This window comes from Falco peregrinus, chromosome 2 (genome assembly GCF_023634155.1).
Source record: "Falco peregrinus isolate bFalPer1 chromosome 2, bFalPer1.pri, whole genome shotgun sequence".
NCBI lineage: Eukaryota > Metazoa > Chordata > Aves > Falconiformes > Falconidae > Falco > Falco peregrinus.
Window position 1 is genome coordinate 100999165 of NC_073722.1, and position 22621 is coordinate 101021785.

A 22621-nucleotide genomic window follows, 5' to 3' on the forward strand; every position below is an offset into this window, starting at 1 on the left:
GTAAAAATGTGTTGCTTAGTATCCTTGCTGTGCCCTAGTAACCTCATGGTTTGTAACACAATCTATGTGTTTTGCAACTCAAATGCGCTCTGGGAGCTGCAGCTCCTGACTTCTGAATACTGCCTGGCTTTGCCCTGTCTTCTGTGTGTCAGAGGGTGACATCTTGCCTTCCTCTGCCCAGGGTCACCACAGCCTTTCCCCACTCCCCACATGCCAGGGGCTCATGGAGCAGCACAGTCCCCAAGCTCCATGGCTTACGCGGGGCCTTGGCAGCCCCGTGGGTCCCCTGCAGCCCCCGCCGTGGGTAGGCAGCGTGGGGCACTGGGCTGAGTCGGGCATGCCTTGCTGGCATACCGCTGTGGCCAAGTGCGTAGTGCCAGTGCTGTCTGTAGCCATGGGATCTTACCAAGCATCTCCTTCATTAATCCTCATCAGAGAGGTGCCTGCTGCACCTACAAGCTTCACTCATGACTCTACCTTAGGCTGCCACCTTCTTGCTCCCAACACCCTCCTTCCCTTCCAGTTGTGCCAAGGAAACATGGAAACTTAACATGGATTTTACGTGTTTGGTATTCATTGACTTAATAGGGTCTTGGGAGCTATCCTACCAGCCAGGTGATTAATTTTTAGCCCTAGTGCTTGTGGTTTACATACCAGCCATCTTATGGTTTGCTTTTTTATGCTGGTATGTTTAGCTATGAACCATAGCCAAAGAAAGTTTTGGACATGTTTGACATACCAAGATTGATGGCAAACGTAGATGCGTGTATACAATGTATTTTATTACTGCTCAGCACACCCAAACGCACATGTTTGGTGTTTAATAAAACATTTAAATAAATTTAATAAAGCATTTAAATAAAAGACGTTTATAGGCTTCAAGATGCAGCTGCCATTCTCCAGGCTCTTCAAAGACTGAAATCGCACTGCTAATTAGAAACAGCCTGAGCAGTTTATGCTCTTGTGCAAAACAAGGAGATAAGGAAAGTTTTGATAAAGTTTACATGAACTTGCTAATTTCTGAGCAGGTACAAAGGATAAGGAATTTGATTTTGAAATTCAAGCACACCAGCTTCCAGATTTGACACCCATTCAGGACAGTAAGTAAAAAAATTTGTCTCGATTGTGCCTTTAGAGAGTTATAAAGCATCCAGCACCTAACCAAGCCTTGCACACCTCTAAACACTTTTTTTTTAGGACAACAGACAATAAAATGCAATCACCCTTCTATCTGAAGACTTACATTACTGGAAGCTTTCACAAATAAATTACAGAAAAAATCACAGTACAGCAAATAAACCAGCAGACATAGTCTTCAGCTCCTCTCTGGGAAATCATGTGCTGAGGTTCAGTCAACAGCAGTCAGCTGAGCCTGATGTACAGGCAGCAGTTTCCCAAGAGCAGCTCACTGCCACCGTTAGGAGTTTCCAGTGCTGGTCTGATGAGCAGGATTGGAAACTGTCAATGAAGCAGAAAAAGCTACTGAGTGAGTGGCAGAAAGTCTTTCCTGAGCACAGTATTTCTCCCTACAGTTTTATTTGACTCCATAGCTTAAGATAGGCAGTGGTGAATGGGTAATTGCATACCAGCTCATCCCTGTATCCTTGTACCTCTGAGACACTGCGGTGCCTCCAGCCCTATCAAAAGGTACCTCTGGAGACCCAGTATCAGGCATCCCTTTGGATGAGTGTTTCTGGGGCAATTTCTTGACACTCAAAAAGGTTAAACTTTCAGCAGCTGCTTTTTAACACCCTGGAATTTCACTCTCTCTAGGTTATGCAGTCACAGTGCAGCTGCCCCACAGCCTGGTGATAAAAGAGCCATGGGAAGTGGCTCAGTAAATTTAAGTGACCATAAGACTAAGTTAATAAAAGAAATCAGGAAGTCTCTATTGTTGAGAGAGAAGGTGAGCATCTGCTGGACTTGGATCCTAAAGAATGGGGTGAAGTCACTGTAATTTAGCCTTTGCATCAAGTGCAAATGACTTAACAGTGTCTCTCTCAAGTACAGTTAATCAAACTCAATACAGGAACTTCACGAGATGCTTTGTGGCCTGTGCCTTGCAGAAGGACAGAGTGGGTGATCCCCAGGTATTGTGATTCTCTGTAAATGGGTTGCCAGAAGGAAAAAATCCAATCCAGTCCATTCTGCTCATGTCATACCTGTCTTCTACAAGTCTCTGTTCTCTCCACATCATTTTCAACTGGGATAGCCCATGCCAAAAGTGTGTCACTAGGAGGACACAGCTAGTGTCCACATCTCTTACATGAAGACACTGGTTTAATGTCTTTCAAGAGTTGTAAACTCTGGCTGTGTGTGTTAAACTGCTGGTGTATCAGGCCATACAGTGTCAAAACAGTTCCAGATATACCTTAAAATGCTTTGAAGATTTAGGAAAGGCAAGGGGAGAGCAGGGGCTTGGAGCAACAGAGTAAGAGTTTGGAAGAGGCTGGCTATTTCTAATTGATTTATTCATGGACACCCTCCCTGTGAATTAAGTCTCCAGCTGCCCTGGAATAAGGTGGTTAGAGAAGGACACATTTGCAAGGGCCAGAACAGACTGGATTTTCAGGGATTTCCCATCTAGTTGAAGAGGAAGAGGCAGGCTAGTCAAGGATGATTGAGGTGATGGATTGCACAGAGACTAGGCTAACACCACCTCTGCCTCCAGCGGTGTCTGAGTGGGGCTGAATAGATGGTCAAGGTCTTTTGGGGGGCAGAGTCACTGTGATGAATTTAATTCTTTTACTTCTTTAAGCACAGAAGAGTCTGACCTTGTAGGGCATTTATGATTTGTGACAGACCTCAGACAACTGTGTACCTTTTGCGCCACTCTCAGGCTCATCTTTCCAGGGTGAGAGGTCCAGTGTGTCGATCTCATGGCAGTCAACGAAGTTCTCAGGATAACTGTTGACCTTGAACACATCCCTGGGTATCTTTTTGATACGAGTATTATCACAGATCACCATTGGCAGTGAGATGTTTCTCAGTGCATGCAACTGCTGCTGAGTGAAAACTCCTGGTTTCTCCCACCAGAATCTGCAATGATTTTTTCAGAAGGAGCTTACAGTCTCCTTGAAGGCATTTGGTGCTCGTTTTTTGCCAAGATGGGGGTCTGACTAAGGTGAGCCTCTGCCAGATCCACCTCGATTCCTCAGGCAGCAGGCACACCCCTTTGGAAAGAGGTGTCTCCAGTGCAGCCAGGTCTGGATTCTGCCACTCATCTGCAGCAGAGAGGCTGCCTCTTCCACACAGCATCACCAGGCTGCTGGGATGCAGTGACTGACCCTCCCCTTTTGTACCCTGAGAGCAAATCCCACCTCAGGCAGAGGCTGCTGCAAATCACCCACGGTCTGGAGCTCGTGCTCCTCAACCACATGGGTCTGTAGGAATGGGCTGCAGAGTCCTTCAGCAACTGGGCTGAAATCAAGGTGTGAGCTTTGCTGGGAGCACTCACTGACGTGTTGGAGATGGGCTGGGTTAGCATGTCACATGAAATGTTGGCATTTTTCCCATAATAAATGCCATAGGGAAGGTTTGCTCTCGGTTACCTACCTGTCCCCATCACGCAGGTTCCTGAATTGGGTGCCAATGATGCAGGCCAGGAGGGGTCCAACTCTGCCATGGGGAGCAAAGGGCTCTGCGATTGCTCCAATCCAGAGGTCAATATTGTCCGGTGTCCCATACAAGTCCATGAATTTCTTGGCCAGTTTGGAATTGCCTAGCACTTCAGACAATTCATCTACATTTTGAGGTTGGGAGAGCCCACAGAAGCGCCTCCAGGCATTGTAACCTGCAAAAACAGGAACAGCAGCTGATCAGCATCCATGTCTCCACACCATGTGCCTCGGCTCAGGAGCTAAACCGACCCCTTGGCCCATGAGCAGTGTCTGCTTCTTCTCATGGCATTAAAGGATCTGGAAGACATTATTGTCTAGATAGTCACCACAAATGCCATGTTTTCAAAGGTCCTTTTTATATGCACACACTAAAGTAACAATCCGGGTTGCCTTTGCATGTGACCACAGGTTCATCTCATCCTGTCGGTTAGAGCTACCCAGTGCCGAGGGTGAATGCACCAGTCCTTGCAGTTTTGGGAGGCAAAATTTCCAGGACCAAAGTCCTAGAAGAAAAGCAACATTTGATTCTGCTTAACCCAAGAGCACCTCTGCTTCTCCAGTGCCTGGGGGCAATCATACCTGTGGGTGCAAGCCACTTCTGCTCAGAGCTCTGGGCTGTCTGAAGAAACAAAATAAACATCAATTGGCAGAGAACAAAGCACAGATGGTTGCTCTAGCCCGGGTGAAAGCTGAACCTGGTTGCTTGCATCTGTACCTTCTGTACCCCACATGTTCTCTCTTTGTTTCTACCCCTCTTTATTGCATTATCCAATTATAATCTTTGCTTTCCTAGCCTTGTGTCCTTGTTTTAAATCCTGCAGAAAAAGTTCTTTATAATACAGAGACTCTTTCTTCCCTGAGCTTGACTCCATCTCCATCCTTTGCCCTCAAATCAAGGCACTGTATCTTCCCACTGGTATGGAAAAAGCTTAGTACATTTGTGGAACTACTATAAACAGCAGAAGAAAGAAAGAGTATTGTTCACAGGACGTTTGGGCTTATGTCTCTTACCTGGAAGTCCATGGTCTCTTCCCCGTTGCATGTTCAGGGCTGCTAGATCCAGACCCATTATCTCTGTCTGTTCAAAAAGGTGGTTCTGGAGCTCCTCAACAAGCAGTTGATTCTGTTTCATCAATTTTGCATGATTAGCTACCATGCCCCGGATCAGTGGGTCAATGCCACCTGCATTCATGGTAAATCAAGCAAAGACTTTTTGTACCAAGTCACAGCTTTGATAGTCCCTTCTGTGCAGCTGAAACAGCACTGCATTAGATGTCATTTCCACCCTGGGCTGTTTACCTAGCTCCGTTATTTCCATTTCAACATATCTGGTGTGGATGTACATATCTGCACAGGCCAGCAGATTAGGCCTCCCTTTAGTAACTAGATTTCTCACCCCTCCTCAATGCTCAGCCTTCCCTTCTGCAGCCCTAAGTCCACTTGTTGTCCACCAGGACCTCCAAGTCCCTTTCTGCAGAACTTCTCCTTAGCCTGCCAGTCCCCAGCAGGTACTAGATACATGGGGTTCTGCCCAAGGTTTAGGTTTTGCAAATTATTTTGTTTATAATTAGCTATTAGTTGACAGATATTTAATAAAACATTAAATGCAATGATCAAATGAATTCATGTCTGTTTGTCTGTGTCTTTTTCATAGCCTTTAAGAAGTCAGTATTTGTAAAACTCAGGAAAACTGGCTGCATGTGTGTTTTGGTATGTTTTCCATAATTAGTTAGACAACTCGCTTTAGAAGAAGCATTTGTCTTCCTTGGAAAAACTCATGTCTGCAGACACCAGCTGTGTAAGAGCAGGATCCCACAACTCCCTTTAGAGTCGTAAGAGAGATGGCCACCGCTAGGAAGCGTTCGCACTGTCTTAGCTCAGTTAAACTGGATGCATCACCCTCTGGCGATGCCTACTGATTACAGGGGGATATAATGCTTTAGAATGACTTAGATTTTGATTGACTAACATTTGGCACCATGAGTTTCATGCCTCCTGGAACAGCCTGAGCAGCGGCACTATTTGAGTGAATGAGCAATGCTTACACTGTCGGGTCTCATTGAACGGAGAGTTGTACAACAACCTATTTTGGTTATTTACTGACATGTTCAGAATATAAATGCAATTATCATGCCATGGCCTGAGGAAGACAACACTGAAAATCTGTGCCAAAGAAGCTACAGAACTGTATGTTCTGATGCAAAATCCTGCTTCAATGTGGCTGCTTCTGCGGGAGCTGGTGCTTGATAATGTTCAATGGCTGGAGAACAACTGTGCACACATTTTGCCTGGGTACAATGCAGAACCAGTGTTAGGCTGTGTCTGGTGACAAATCTGCAGGACTGTCCTGCTGCCCCACACTTAGCAGACCGCCAAATTGCCTGCAGCCCCATGGGTAGACACGTGATGACCACCTTCCAAGTTAAATGGCACCGTAATTTGTGTGAGGCCAGTTAAAAAAGTGGAGCTAAAGTAGTTTTTGGAGTCTAGGCTCATGTGTCTTACCAGCAGACCTCCACCTCATCCCCTGCTTCAGGACCAGACCAGCGCTGCTGGCTGCCCCACGTTCTTACCTTCCTTTATAATTCTCCACGTAGCACAAAAGGTCAAATGAAGTGGGACATGGGAGAACGAACCCAAAGGCTGAAAACTGTTGTTCAAACGGGATACAAAAGGTTGTACTGACGTATGACCAAATCGGAAAGCCAGGGAAAAAACATTTGAAACTCTAGGATCCACAGTCTCATTGTAGCCACTGTACAAAGGGATCCACTTGCTGGTTTCCTCTGCAAGCAGAAGTGGAAGGTAATCTCTGTATGTTATTATCTGAAAAAGCACAAAAGCAGAGCAAGTTGTCAGCAGCTGTAGGAGAAATGCCATCAGTCAAGTGCAGAACATGAACACGGACTCTGTCTAGTAGCAAAGTTCATTAAGATCTTTAGAAAAAAGAGCAGCAGTAATGGCATGAGTTTAGCATAATACATTGGAATTACTAAACATAATTAAGTAATTGGTAAAATAATGGATAAAAAAGCTCTGGATATTATTGTTGTCTCAGATGGACCATCCTGATTCACAGTTTTTGACTCCCACAGATAACTCCACTGTATCTGCAATGCATGGGTTTCCCCCTTTTCCTGGAGGAAAAGCCACTGCTAAGCATGCGGATGATAAACAGCGAGCAGCGAGCAGTACCTGGTTTATGGCGATGACAATCTTCCGACTCTCTTGGTAAAGCTTTTCTCCATCCCAGTGAGGATTTAATTTCTTCAGCTCTGTAACCAGGCGGTTGTGCTCTCGTAGAAAGACAGTGTGCAGTGCAGAAAGTCCCAGGTTTTCAGTTACCCGTTTGTCACCTACAAATGAAAATATTTTAGGAATTTTGTAAATTGCTTTTTATTTCAGCAGCAGGTTGCTGTGCTAGGACAGGTGAGCGCCAGCTGATGGTCGGTGTTACTGGCAGTAGTCCTCATGGTTAAGCTTCCTAGCAGGCATCATTCATGCCAGGTATTTCTTTCCAGCACAGACAAAACATTCTCTATCCAAACCATTCAGCCAAAACCACTGAAGAAGAGGCTTTTGGCAACTTGAACTATATTACACATCGTCGTGAAGCAGCTGTAAGTGTCTCATTTCTGTGAAAAATATCATGTCTGCTTTCCTTTCATACCTCAAGGATACGATTTTCTTTTATGTCAGTGCTGTGAATGTTTGATTTGGAAAATTTGTCTCAGTTCCCCCTAGTTCTGAACACCTCTGAGAGGTCTGTGAAGGTGCCTTTGGCAGTGGTGCTGAGGGAAAACTGGAGGGGATGCAGTGAAGACCCTCTGACAGCTGGTGGAAGAAGCACTGAGCATCTCCTCACTCAGCAAGGAGCTCTTCTCCTGTGCAGGGAATGAGAAAATGACATGCAGTGGGAATACTATATTCTTATGACTGATTTCGTAAGCTTCACATCTATAATTTTTTTTTTTCAGTGTTGTGCCTATGATGGTTCACTCCTATTTTAATAAGATCTGGTTTGAGTCATCAGTGTGTTTAAATTTCAGACAAACTTCTAGGCTTCTCTTCTGATGTAGGTTGCAATATTTGAAATACTAAAAATTTAGAATGTGATACCAAGGAGAGTTAACTAAATTGATTAAGAGCATTTAATTGTTAATATTGATTGAGTTGAAAACTGAATGGTGAATTCTCGGTGGAGGGAGGAAGGAGCTACTGCGAAGTTTTAAACACTGGTGGTTATTCTATTGAAAATTTCACCTACCTTTGAAAAGACTTTTTAAAGGGAGGATGGATTTTCTGCAACTCTTTTGGGAAATCAAAACAAAATAATTTTCATGTTTAATTAAACAATTATTATTCAATTATTATTCTTTTTAAATTTGCAGAGGATCCCTTGCCCTTCACCTTACACAGTCATGTCTTGCAGCACCTCAAACAAATATAGAGACATCAGACCCCTGACCATAATGATCCTTTTTGACTTTATGGGCCACTGAAAACCATTCCACAAATACACCTTACCTGCTTTAAAACAGGGGATGTTTGCACTCTTGTTGGTGAGAACACAAACACTTTTCATTTTATTCTCAAAGGGCAATAATTCCAGCCCCGCATCAGTAAAATTCTGGTTCACAGCCATCAAACCTAGCTGGTTTGTCTGATTTCTAATACTCTTTGCCACAGAGTCTTCACTGCCGTACACCGTGCTGGCATCGAGGAAGGAGCTGACAGCATTGATCTGCTCACGGGTGAACGTCCCGGGATTGCACACGGATGCTGACTGGATGAACGGCATGCAAGAGTTTGACCTCAGCATCCGTGGGTCGTCAGGGGGAAACTAAAGCAAACAAACAAACGCAATGCCTCAGAAAGCCATGCGGTCTTACTTGTACTGTCTTAAGGTAGCATGGGTTGGATGGAATGAAAGTCAGGGTACCTTAATTGGGAAGCAAGGGGACTTGAAGGCACAGTGGGTCTCACAGTGAAGCTCCGGGTTCACTCCTGCACCGCTGGCAGGGGTCAAGTCTATGTCGTGGTTGACCCACTGGCCCCAGTGCATGAAGACAAGAGAGAGCTCTTCATCTTGAGTGATGTTCTCGTTGGCTGTGTAAGCAATTTCATTTGACACTTTTCGAACCTGCAGAAAATCAAAATGCAAATGTGTGTGACTCTCTACCATGGTGAATTTACCTCAGTATAGCACCCACCATGAGATCATGCATCTTAGATAAGCTCATAAAAGTTAATTATGGCATTAAACATGCCATGCCCCATCTTTATTAAAACAGATGTGATAAGTAACACCCTCTTGACTCCACAGTCATTCAGCCAAGCTTCATGGAAAGCCTTTTACAGCTGGAACTGATGTATGTGCACACCACCAGAAAGTCAAGAAGATAGCTGTGGAACACCCAAGCCTTATCGTTTGTGTAAACATCCTGGTGTATCTGAGCACACTGTGGTGCTGCCCGTGTCAAACCTGGGGATGCATATTTCTGAAAACGTTATGTGGTCCATGCTTTACTCAGTGAAGTATTCACAACCTTTGTGCTCTTGTCTGTCTCCAACAAAAGCATCACTCCAAGTCATAGCTAAACAAGCCTCAAATCAGCAGCTGAAATCAGAGGAAGGGATCAAGCAATGTACAGTCTCAATGTTGCCACTGTTTACATTTCTGATGGATGCAGCGTCCACTGCTGTTATCTGGACAAGAGAACAGTTCTCACCAGCGGGAGTGGAAACCCATTGTACAGCTTTCCTTCACTCGCCCCTCTGGGAACTGACACTCCATCTTCATACAACGCTGGGAGCCAGCGGGCAAACGCGTGGTTCGAGGACCCCAGATGGGAATGCCTTCTGGAGCATCACAGGAAGAAAAGCAAACACTGGTATTATTTCAGAAACAAACAGGCTTGTACAGACTAATATTTTGCAGCCCTTTAATATGTGTCTGATTAGTCTGGTAACCGAGGTGATAGCCAGAAAACACTGAGAAGTAAATAATACCAAGATTATTACTACCGAGGAAAATGAACTTTTTTTGACATTAAGATTCCTTGTGCCATTATCTGTGTTACACCTCTGTGTCTGCTGCTGCACACAAAATCAGTCTCACAGGAGGGCCATCACCTGTGATCAGGGTGGCCGTGCCTTTGCCCAGCTGAGGGCTGGAAGCTTCCAAGGATGAAGATCCTCCACCTCCCTGCAGACCGTGCCAGTGCTACCCCTTCAGGAAGTTTTTCCCCATGTCCAACACAGAACCTCTCAAAATGCAATCTGCAGCTGAGCCCGCTTGTTATCTTGCCTCACACTGCTCAGAAGAATTTGAATCGGTAAACTCAGCAACATTTGTTTCAGAAGAACAATAATGCTGATTGAGCCCTAAGGACACAGAAATACAAGTTGTTTTGGGGAAACTGAATATCAGCTGCTGCTGTGCACCAGCTCTGTTTTTAAACTCTTCAATCCACAAAACCTGTGTAGTAACTGCCTACACTGAAAAAGGAGTAGTATACCCAAAATGTACAGCTGTGTGCTGTGAAAGAAGAGCGTGCCCTAGACCAATTGCCACACCATAGCTAAAGCAATTCCATCAAATATTGAGAGCCCAGTACAGCCACGATTCTTGTTTTGATTGCTATTACTGTCCCTGCAGGCGGATTTTTGCAAAATATCCAAGTGCTAACTCACGGTGGGCATCTCAAGCTGAGCAAGATCCTTAGAAAAATGTTAACGTATGACAAAGTCCCCTTGCTTCTGAGTGCCTTGTTATCTCCCTGGCAGCCCACTAAATTAGCAAGCCCAAGGACAGCCCTACTCTGAGCCTAAAAGTCAGCATGGGCACTGCTGTCCCCAGGGAGCTGAAGGCTCTGGGTCTGAGGGTGCAGACTGACTGTAACACTAGCACCGTGAGTGTGAGCTCCCTGCACGTGTGATGCAGAGTTGTGCTATGTCTTCACATCTGGCACATCTGTTTCACGCCAGATGCACATCAGATGCAAGCCCCACTCAGACCTAGGGGCTGGAGTTAGCACACCAGGCAGCAAATCTGTGGCAGAACAGGACAACAAGCCTTGACTTCCAAATATTAGGCTAGAAATTTTGCTATCTTCTGGTAAAAAAAAAAAAAAAAAAAAAAAAAGATAACAAGGAAATAAATGAATAAATGTTTGATCCCAGGTTTAAACCAGAGGGAAGCTATGTGCAAAAAGCCAAAGAGCTCACATCTTCAGATTAAGGTTACACAATACACAAAGCTAGAAGATCTAATAATTAAAGTCTTAGTTACTTCCCATCCTTACGCATCAACAGTAGCCACACAGATATGATGAGAGCTGAATATTTTTATAGGAACCAACCTGTGGAAATTAGTATTATCCATGCTACGGAAGAGTGGAGGGGTGACTTCCTGGAGCCTCAAGCTGAGTGAGAGGCTGGGTGTCATAGCCCCAAAATCCGCTTTCCTCAACTTTTCACCTCTCCCCACCCCAAGAAGTCCCTTCCTTCATCCAAAGCAACATGTGGAGAACAATGGGCTCAAATCCAAAAGTTTCAAGAAATGACAAAAAAAAGAACGTTTCAATAAAGTTTTTCCTGCCAGGCATAGATAGAAAAGAAACATCTGTTACAGGCACCACTGAAAGGAGCATTTCACTCTTCTTGCCCTGTTGAAAGGTCCTTACACAAATTACCTTAAGCTGTCTACCCAGGGTCAAAGTACAGACTTGAGACTCTCCCTGTGCACACAAATCCTACCTGTTGTTACACTCCCCCGTAATGGTCCGGTAAATATCATGCTTTGGGCATTTAATGGAACGAATTTGATAGTCACAGCCAGTTTCTTTGGAAATCACCTCCTTCTGTTTTCTGTCCAGTAGGTCTGTAAGAGAAACCATGCAAAATAACATCTTCTTTTACTTTTTTATTTCAGCTTCTTATTATTCTAGATCAATGCTTGAGTCAGCTGAGTCCGAGCCGTGTATATATAACATCTGAGTTCGAACTGTTTATTTGGTGCCTAAGGCCATCTGTGGATCAGCTCTCACCTCTGCACTAGGGAAACTGGGATGGCATGGAACAACTTTCCAAGGGAACATGGGGGAGAATCATCAGCAACAACATTTTGCCCTAAACTGGGAATAAAATTACGATCACGCAGTGTATTACAACCTGGGCAGGTGGGTGTGAGGACCAGAAGTGGAAGGTGAGCTTCTGTCTCAGTGGTCAGAGCCTCCTGGCATTCAGCACATTTTGTCTCAGGTTTATCACACTTACTGTTAAGCTGTTTTTCTCATCAAACTGCCAAAGATGATGAATAAAATACCAGATGGTCTGGTCTGCCTCTGAGCATGCTTAAAGTCTATTCACCTGGGGCTGTTGTGGGGAGGGGTTTTACTACCAGCTATTTGCATCGTGGCAGAGCGGCTCTCTGTCACCTGTTGTGACAGGTTTTCTGCTCTTAGCATTTTGTAAGACATTCTGGTCTGAACCACATTACCTGTAACATTGAATCTCCATTTCCCAGAGATATGCAGCCTTATTTTGAGGAGTTTCAAAGTAGTTTCCAAGTAATCGGCAGCACGAACTGCAGACCTGGTTCTTCCTATTGGGTCCTTTAAGTGCTTCAGGAAATCCATTGGGTTGGCAAACTTTTCCTCTAGTTTTCTCTTTAAGCTGAAGATAAAAAAGTCCCATGAAGCACCTTCTCTGCAATCAGATCTCCTCTGCCAGGTATGCTGGGTGTACTTAGACATGACAGCACTGCTGGGTCCCAGGCAGGCTCTGCTCACCTAGGACAAGCTGGCTGCTCATCAGCTTTGCACATCATCTCAGATTTTGGCAAACAAATCATTGTGATCCCCTACTTCAAGTCTGCATTATGTCCTTGTCACAATAAATCTTGTAATATGATGTGAAAAGCTAAATCAATGGAAAACTGGGTATTCAGTGACTGGATAAAATTTTACACTTAGTATGTCACAAGATATATTCTACGAAGAGAGAGACAACCTTGGTCGTTGCATCTTTTCCCAGTCCTATGGCTCTTTCTTGCACAAATGAAAAACCTTCTGCAGGTTGGGTGGAGAGAGACCCCTTCCCAAAGCATCCTGCTGCCTGGAACCAGCCTTTTGGGGCCATATCCCGGGGAGAGATACCTGGGGCCTGGCTTCCACCAAGACTTATTTGTGACAGGGTGCTCGTCTGCACAGCTGTGGTCCTTCCAAAGCAGGGCAGAACTTCGGCAGCCAGGAGAGGACTTCACACGTGTCCAGTGTGCCCGTACCAGTATGGACTGCTGAGGGGTGTGCAGGGTGGAGAGGAGGCAATGGGTTCTGAAGGGTGATGAAGGGTGGCCCTAGGACTGAGATGAGATGCTAGAATCCAACCAGACTTGGGCAAATGGATCTCTCCAGCTATGACAGGCAGAGCCCTTGAATGAAGGCATCTCCATAATAAATATGCATTGGAAAACAGAAGAAACACCATATATTTTCTTTTGTTGCTTATGATGTCGAGGCCCTCATGCAAAAAGGACTTACCTTTGTCGAGCATGTAAATATGCTGTGTCTACCAGCTGCCTGGCTTCATTAATGCTGCTCAGAAGAAATGAATCTGATAGCACCTCTGATTCCTCTACTAAAAAAGAAGAAAAAGCAGAAATTGAGGATACTTTGCAACGTACACCAGGAGCTACACTTCCCACCCATCGCTGGGTGCTGGGGTGCACTGGTTAGCTTTACACTCAGTTTCCACTGTGTGTTTGGTGCTACCTGGGCACCTTTATCTGTGTTTCTCTTGCTCATCTGCTTCATCCCATTGCTGAGGTCCTGAAAGTCACAGGATGAGAACTGACTGTAAAAGAGTAGCTTATCGTCCATTTCATAGAATTGGCTCTGATGGCTTTGGGAGGCTTTTAGGGAGTTAATTTTCATGCTTCTTTTTGAAGCTATTCTTCCCTGTAAGAAGGGAAATGCACAGAAGCACCCAAACACAGGATCTCTGACCCAGTTTCCCCACCATAAAATAATGACCACATGCTTGGAAGACCTGTTGGTTGAATAAGCAATTTCCTTAGTCAAGTTTCTTAGGTATTAACTTCATTGTTAGTGGGTGAAGCTACAGGATATTTCAAATTTATATTGAAGCTCTATCTAATTAGGATCTCAAGAGTGAGTTTTGGCTCACACCCTTTCAAAAACAGTAGCAGCTGAAGGAGAAGCAGAAACTTACTATTTAATGAGGAATCCATTGCCCCGACTAGGCAGAGAGTGATGATAGATCCTAAGAGAGTAATTCTTGGTTTTATGCCTAGAGAGAAATGCAACATAAACCTTCTGAATGGGCAGGGCTTCACTGAAACATCAGAAGAGATTGACAGGTTTGGTTTGAATATTTCTTGCAGGATCCAGGAATAAAACACAGCAGCCCGCTGACCAGGTCTGTAAGTGGGACTCTGGCTGGCAAGGCCTCTAGGTGTTGGCAAGATGCAGGGCATGTGGCATGGGGCATCCCTGTGGCATGGGACATGCAGTAAACGGGGCTGAGTAACTGCCAAGGAGGAGATAGCCAAGTAGCGTCCACGCTTCAGTGATGGGGACTACTGGGAAGGTGCATTAGGAGAGGGCAGAGTCCTGGTGTCCTGCCTTCGGGAAGGTCCTTCTCAGATGGCTTATGTAAAGGAGGTTAAACCTCACACATCCCTCCCTGCCCTCCCGTCCTGTTACTGAGCAAGACAAGCTGCTACATCTAGCACCAGTCCTCCAGCCTTCAATCACCTCTATTAGCCTTCTTGATGCTCCCTGAAACTTGTCTCTATGCCTTTTTCGCATCAGCACTAGAAATGTGTGCTATCTGTTCCTATCAGCATCATATACAACAGCACAGTGCTTTCCCTGAAAGGAGACCTTTCACCAAAAAGTTACAAAAAGATATATTTTAAGTAATTTAGTCAACATTTTAACTGTTTAGAACAGGAAAAACAGAAAATTTGGAAAAACTATCAAACTTCTCACAGTAGGGCAGGTTATGTTACATTTACCATCTGTGGAAATTCTTCAGACATCTACACAGGGATTGAAGGCCACTTATTCCTTGTAATCTTATATTGTAGGGTATCAGTACATGAGGCAGAAAAGCTGCCTTTTCTTGCTTCTCAAAATAAATGTATTCCACATACGGGGGGGGGGGGGGGGGGGGGGGGGAGAAGTAAGTACAAAGGACCACCAACCTCCTAACGCTCTACTCCGTCTCCTCATCTCCTGGGGGGGAACATGCCAATACACACACCAGAAATACCAAATCAGTCAAATACAGATATAAAATTAAAAAGCACTGATCTTACCTGTCATTTCTGCAGAGCTAGTAGGACTCAGGAGCAAGCCCATCCTTTATAGCACCTGGACCAGGGCAGAAATGAGCCAGGTCTGACCTGGGTGGGGACAAAAAGGGAGAAACTGGGACCAGACTGAGCCAAGAGGAAATTTCTGCTGGCTCATTGTGCTGGATTAAACAGAAAAGTGCACACTTCTCCATTCCTTCTGAGTGCATGTTGACTTCCTTTTTGGCAAACCAGTGAACAGGAATAAAGAATAAAGGCACACATATCTTTTCTGCAAATGAAAGAGATTAGGTAAAAGATGATGGTGGAATCTGGCTTTTTTTTCCCTGTTGGTTGACGTCTCTGATGGTTTGGGAAGTCAGAAATGTGTCGTTTTACCAATATGCAGTTGTGGAGTGTACTGAGGAGTATACTTTGTGTATATTTGTGTATTTGTGGAGTACACAGCATGTCTGAGTGGTGGACCTGCCAAAACCTGTATCCAGGAAAACCAAAGTCGTGTCCCATTTAAAATTGCTTAGTGAGATGGTTTGTATAATTAAAGTGTGATTTGGAAATGCATGTAAAGTAACTGCTGATCATTGTGGATGACAAAGGTTGGACAAAGAAGACATTCACACTGAGCAAGCTCAAAATTTCTCCAGTAAGATCATATGCATAGTAATATGGACCATCACTAGGTTGTATCTGTGCAAATAAGAACAGACCAGAGCTGCCAAATGGGAGATTCTATCCTGAAGCATCTGGAAAGGAACAAGTTGTTGGGCCAGCCAAGCACTTCAATGCAGATTACAACAGCTATATGGTAGGAAAAAGGGCCGTAGTTCAGTGGAGAAATGGGAAGGTCACAGACGTAATTCTTTGAACATCAGTCAGGCTGATCACAAAAGACAATGCTGAATTCTTACTGACAATCATCCACGTAAATGTCACAGGATTAGGTTTACTGTTTAAATATTTTCACAGTTCTTATTAAGCCAAGATAAATAAAAAGAATATATGAGAGAGGAGAGCTAACAAACCTGTGTCATTTTAAATCTGAAAAAAGAAAAATATTTGTGAAGGTCAGGTTTTCAGAATTTTCTGTATTTTCAGAAGCTGAAAATACAGTGTCAGTATTTCTGCCCTATAGAGAAATTCAAAACCCAAAGCAGAAGGTGGGCCCTGGTCCCAGAGGGACTCTGATCACCCTGGCAGGTGCTCTACCTGGTCCATCCAGCTTTCTGCCCACAAAATGCAGATAAGCAGAAATCCAGGTACCTGAAGGGTGGGTTTTCTATTTCTTTTGTATTTTCCATGTATCATTGCAATTGCATTAGTGCCTCAGTGACAGTCTGGTAATCCCCAGATGCCCTTGGTAGAGGGACAACCCCTGCCTTCGAGGGTGCGTGCCGTCATTTGCAGGTCGGCCCATGCTGCTCCTACAATTGGAGTCACCTGCCATGCAAATGTTGCATTAACATTACATATGTCCTACCAATTACTCAGGCCTGGGTGTAAGTGCAGTACTCAGGGCTTTCACGTGTCCACAGGCAAGCTGTCCCATGTCACCTCCAGTTAGGATTCATGGTGCTTTGGTGCAATTTTTTGACCTTCAAGAGAAACCAGGGTATCCTGCCCACCAAGGCTGGTGCTCATTCAGCAAAGCATACAAGACATCTGGGCAGCCAGGGCATTAATTATCCGTTAATTAGCCAACCAAGCAGCAGATTCCTCAATCAGCTCTTCTCTGTCTTGGGTATTTAGAAGCTACATATTTCTTCTCTTTCAGGCTCTTGGTATTACTAACATCACTTGTCGGTATCACTATTCAGGCTGCAGATCTTCACCTGTAAATCCTGGTGTAAAACCAGCAACCTGTAGATATGTGACCAGTCTGCTAAACATGTGATTAGGTATTAGGTACAGCAACATCATTAAACATAAGCAACACAAAAAAGAAAGATCTCATTATTACGTTCCTTATTTCCCATCCTAACAGTAAAAATCAACATCCTCACCCCTGATTTTCCTGCAAGATTTTTCAGCAACTCATTTTCATGACACAGACACATTTATGCTAGTAGAACACAGGTGTGAACCATGATGTCTCAAGGTTAACAGTAATTAAGAACTTAATTTAGGTACAACTTCAAACATACAAAGCTCCTTCATCTGCCAATGGCATATTTTTCTTGTATTTCGAACTGCAGGTTTGTTTACATCCTACTGAGAACCAACAGCCGGTACAAGCCAAGCCCATCCTTGTCCAGGGCACAGTGGCATGGAAGAACCCCTGCAAGGTTACAAAACTATCCAGTGCATCTTCTGCTCCAAGAGAAGGACGAAGCTTGTAAAGGGATAGAGTAAGCAGGTTAAAACAGAAAGAAGTAAGAAGTGATGGATTTGCAGCACAGAAATTGTAGGGCAAGTAGAGAAGGAAAAGTCCCCAGCAGTTCAGGCAGTTTGTCCAGCTTTAAAAATATGAAGGCTGCAGCACCAAAAAGTAATATTAACTCCCTATGGAGAGGGCATCTGGTTCTGTGCTCGAGGCCAGATACAGCCTCTGGGCAGCAGGGGAGTTTCAGAAGATGGAGCACAGGGGAAAGCTGGTGGTGAGAATTCTCTGCACAGCCCATAGTCCAGCTTTCTGGAATAGCTCTTACGGACTGAAGGGTACGTCCAGGGTCTGGATACAGGCTTGCTGCTGGATGCTCTCTGGGAAATACGTTAGGACCCAACGCCAGAGCAGCAATGTGGGTTGAAAGCCCATGAAAAACTGAGCAGCGGTGGGCTAAGACATTATTTCCTCCTTACTTCATCATACTACAGAGCTGTAGCTCTCCCACCCAGAGCACTTTCCTTCTACCCATGGTTCGACCAATCTACCCCCATCAGCTAGCAGCTCTGGAGAAGGGGAACTGGCACACCAGGAGGGCATCACTCTCCGGCCTGGGGTGGTAACTAGTGAGGGTGGCTGAGAAACAACCCTCCCCACCCTGTAGCAGCTGCACATGTGCTTGAGGGCCCCGTGCTTATGGCAGTTAGCTCAGGCCTGACTCTTCTCTCCGTGTTGGTGTGGGAGTGACAGCAACACAAGGGATGCTCAAGAGGTGGCACCACAGGTCTTTCTAGCATCACTGAGCTGTTCGCTTCAGGGGGTTCTCCAGCTGCACGATGAGATTATTCCCTCTCTTTGAAGTCCTCCTTCATTCACCACTGAACTCACCACTCATCAACACCCAAGGCTATGGAGCCTTCTTAGTGCAGCCCCCCATCAGCCACACAAACTACTTCATAGCCACAACTAGGTACTCCGGGCAAGCGCACCGTGGCTCTGTCTGCCATGCAGAAATAGGTGAGCCCAACAAACAGACTGGACACTGCCATCGGTGAGTACAGACTGCTCTGTGCCTCTTTCCAGGAAAGACACCCTTGGGGTGACCATTGGTGGCCTCCTCAGGCTCTATGTGGGACAGCCCGAGCACTCTTGCTGCCGCAGCCACCTGCAGCACTGCTGGTGGTCCCAGTGGTGGGGGGGGCTATGCCAACTCATCAAGGTAGGGCTTTCAGACTAATTCTGCTCCAGGCAGTAGGCACAGTTCCCAGGGCAGGACAGCTGTGGAAGGCCATCTGTGACTTTCTAGCACAGTGGTAGGACCCCCCACGCCTACCAGAACAGTCAACTGCACATCCCTCCATGGAAAGAACTCAGCTTGCAAGGCCCAAACATGACTCCTGTCCTGAGCAGCAGCTAGCACACTTCTTCCCTATGAACAACAGCTCTCCTTCCCCATGGGCTGGTCTCTTATTTCCTGTCCCGTGGACCAAACTCCCTCTCCATGAAGAAAATCTTCAGCTCCTCCTCATGAACCAAACTTCTTGCTGCTCCATCCCTTAGTAAAACCCTCCTTCCATCCGTTCCACTTTTCTGTCAGACTGTGACGCCATGCTCAGACTGGAGAGTGGGAGATGGCTTCTCTGGAGATGGGGTTGGCAGGTCTAGAAAGGAGGCCTCAGCTGATGCTCATGCCAAACAGGAGGACGGTTTCTCCATTTTTCCATCTGATGTTATCTTCCTGCTCTTGAACCAGCTCCCATCTTACCTGGAAATGTGGGACAGAACACACCCATACACCAAAGCAGAAGCAGTTGTCAAACCACTAGAAAGCCACTGAGAGAATACATGACTTCAAAAGCTCCAGAGATTTATTTAAACAAAGTGAGAGTCGAAGAAGCTTTAGGTACTCACTGTAGTTTTCATTGTGCCATACCAGACAGGAGACATGGGAGTCATTCACTGCAGTGGACTCTTTTCCCTGGACTACAGCTTAATTTCTAGAGAGGCTGAATACATGAATAGATGTAAAAATCATCACAGATTCTGTGGTTTGATTCAATGACTAACCATGTGAAGGAGTGTCTGTAAGGACAGAACTTGAAGGGGTTCATTGATATTCACAATGCACAAACAGTAGTCTCCTCTTGGTCATCATATGCCATCATATCACAACCAGTGAGATGGTTAAGCACTGTTTTATGGTCAGGACAAAGTGTTTTCAACATTACATCAGGCAATGGGACACAGCAGTGAATGGTGACCACTGTGGGCTGGTTCAGCAAAGCCAGTACTCGACCAAGGCAGTCGCTTTTTTCTGGAAGCTGGAAGATTAAAAAGTGAAAACTTGCAAGTAGAAGCAGAGCCTGAACATTTCTTTGAGGAAGAGTAAGTTCTGCCTCGTGAAAGACCTTGTGGTTTTTTATATTGCATAATATGAAAAGTGCCATTTATTACAGGGAAAGAGCTGTAAGTTCTCTTTTGAACTCAGACTTTCCTATAAACACATCCTGTTCTTTCTACTAGGCAAGATTGTTTTGTCTGCAAATACCACAAGAATTGTAGATGAAAATAGGTGCTCACTGCCAATGACACAAGATTAGACAAGAAAAAAGGTCAACAAAGAAAGACGAACTGTGAGAAATACTGTGGGAATTCTGGCCAGTGCAATGACAGTCTGAGTCCAGCCCAGCTGCAAGAACCAGTTGGGGCATTCGGTCTCCTCTGGTCTCCAGTCCCTTCTGTCTGGGACCTTGGAGCTCTCCAGTGCTGCACGTGGAGTCATGCACTTCATTCTCAAGAAAGAAGCAACAATATATTTTATTGATATAAGACAGTGAGTTAACAAAATTCAATGGTAAATGTGACAGTGATTTAACAAGATTCAGTGGCAAGATATGCTTGAGTATTTACCTCATAGAGGACAGGGTCGGACAAAATTGTCAGGGAGACCCTCTTGTTGAGTCCTGAGGTTCAGGACACCCTTGTGCTCTGAACTCCTTCACAGGGAGCAGTCTAGATGCAGCTGGCCACTCCTAGTCCCAAACTTGGTCAGCAGTTTATGTCTAAAGGATGATATATGCACAGTCAATCCTTTATATCACTTAGCTAAGATTTCAAAGCTTCAGTGCTCTTATTCCCAATTCACTTACTGAGTATCTGACATGATAAGGGTTCTCTAATCCTCAAGGGATAACCTTGAAAGGCATCCCTACTCAAGTTGTGCAGCTTGCTATCATGTAGGAGAGCTCAATGCACCCCGTGCTGTCCACTATTTACAGGGTAAGATAACTGACTCATAGTCATATTTGCATACTGACTACAGATGTTAGCTTCTTCCAAACTTGCCTTGAGTCAGACCATGGTTAGCGCTGTGGTTAGGTGGGCATGTTGCTTAGATTAGCCCTTGGCTGTTGTGTTGTTATCTGTCTCCCCCAAATCCATCTGGAGTCAGGTGCAGCCATCAGGACCAGACACGTCCATTAGGACTGCCGCTGGTGGTTATCACTTGAGCAGGGTTACAGGAAATAAAGCTCAGGTTGTTGGGGCGAGCACAGTGTCACATCCAGATCATGTATTTTGCCCTCCTTAACCCCTTCAGTCCTCTCTTTCAGGCTCTGGTCCCCTCCAAGGTCCTCTGTTAGGGTACCACTGCTCTCCAGGTCCCTCTGCTACTGCTCTGGTCCTCTCCAGGTCCCTCCACTGGGTTTCTGGACCCCCTCGTCCTTTCCATACGCACTGTGGACCCCTGCAGACCCCTCCTTTGGGGCTCTGGTAATGTGCAGGTCTACCTGCTCTGGCTTGGTCCCTCTGGGTTCCTCTGCCATCTGAAGGATGTTCAAATCCTTACGCTGAAATGAAACCTCACCTCAACAGACCTCTTTGGATATCAAATGCACAGTACTTCATCCTCAAAAGCAGTAAGGAGAAAGAGCTCACTGCACACCATAGACCTCAGCTTCAGTAACTGTGCCCACCAGGATGCTAGTGGCTTTCCAGCTCTGGAGGGTCTCCACTCTTGTGCCATACCCTGACCTGAACTCCACAGGCCCACTAGGAGATTCAGGGAATGTATCTCACAGCCCCAAACATGAACATGGCACATAGAGGAGGGGGAAGGAAACTGGGATAAATGAAAGGGATGAATTTAAGCTTCACCTTTCTCCTGAGTGTCTCCATAATTGTCCAAAGACAGTATTCCCCCCACTTACCCATTTTATCACATTTTCTGGCCTTGCTCTACGCACTCTTTCATCTGTCCAGTGATGGAGCCAGTTTGAGCACCTGGTTTCCAACGCATGGATGCATCTGAGTGGGTGGCCACCAGTGTCTGGGCTTCCATCCACGCCTGCGGGACTGTGCCAAGCCTGACTCAGTGTCAGGACTATGCTCCTCCCTGGCCAGTGGAGGAGGGAAATCAAACCACCCAGCAAAGCAGAGGCCAGGGAGGGGGGCAGTACAGACAGACCCTCTTTGGGGCTCAGAGCTGAGCATGGAGGAGCAGTTCCTACAAGGTGAGGTTTCCAGCCGAACTTCTCCCTGCTTATCCCCATGGGAGAGTGGTAGGGTGCCAGTGACACTTGCACAGCTCTTGGCATAACTCTGGGAAGCCAGAGAGGGCTTTGCATATTTCAGGACGAGGTCGCAGAGCCAGCTCCCACCCAAACCAGGGACAGGCAAGTGTTTCTAGGACTGTCCTCAGATAGGATATTTGTGCTCCAAAGGAGAGGCCAAGGTCACCACCAGACCTTGCTCAGCAAGGATTTCCTCTTGACAGTCACCTTTTCTTCTTTTCTCCAGTTCGCCTCTTCCAAAAGCCAAAAGGCAGGCAGCAACCAGGTGAAACCCACACAAGTCTGCAATGTCACCCTGCCAGCTACAGGACAAGCGCTGCCTGCTCTGTGTGACACACTGCCTCAGCCAGCGAAGGCTGGACCTCTTTTCACAGAGGCAAATGTATGTGTCCTGGGGGAAGAGGGGGGAGACTGGGATGTTCCCAGACCAGCAAAGGAGGTTGGGAATGGTTGTCCAGGGGCAAGTTTCCTGTTGGATACGAGGAGATGAGATGGGAGATGAAGCTCCCACCACATCCATTTCCCATGTCACCACCACTGGTTTTGTGATTGATGCCTAGTTCCCTTTCCCAGCACCGCTGGGATGCTGATTCCCATATCAGCCTCAGCTCTGTGCAGGGCAGGTGGCAGCAGGGACAGCAGCACCCGTGCTGGGTATGCAGTGGGGACCAGGATGGCAGAACCCACGTGCAGGGTGAGATCAGGTCCTCGTCTGTCCCCTGGGGCAGAGTGACAACCACGGGCTCCTGCAAACACTGCGCGAGCT

At 45.8% G+C, this 22621-nt stretch overlaps 1 protein-coding gene across 1 annotated transcript; it reads right to left on the reverse strand.

Moving 5' to 3' along the window:
* Positions 1-858: 858 nt before the first annotated feature.
* LOC101914689 (myeloperoxidase) lies at positions 859-13953 on the reverse strand. Its single transcript, XM_027784757.2, has 12 exons — positions 13857-13953; positions 13166-13259; positions 12124-12299; positions 11382-11505; positions 9353-9482; positions 8563-8763; positions 8148-8463; positions 6816-6976; positions 6194-6446; positions 4632-4802; positions 3556-3793; positions 859-3039 (listed from the first exon to the last, which is right to left on the reverse strand). The coding sequence occupies exons 1-12, from the start codon at positions 13951-13953 to the stop codon at positions 2787-2789; spliced, it is 2214 nt and encodes a 737-aa protein (XP_027640558.2). The 3' UTR covers positions 859-2786.
* Positions 13954-22621: the final 8668 nt, after the last annotated feature.

Bases quoted from the DNA above. Each gene is read 5' to 3' on its own strand.
- LOC101914689 (XM_027784757.2), bottom strand. From the start codon at position 13,953: ATGTTGCATTTCTCTCTAGGCATAAAACCAAGAATTACTCTCTTAGGA. The intron at 11,506-12,123 runs GTAATGTGGTTC...TTTCTCTTACAG, and splicing joins ATGGAGATTCAATGTTACAG to ACCTACTGGACAGAAAACAG. The intron at 6,447-6,815 runs GTACTGCTCGCT...GTGCTTTTTCAG, and splicing joins TTGTCATCGCCATAAACCAG to ATAATAACATACAGAGATTA.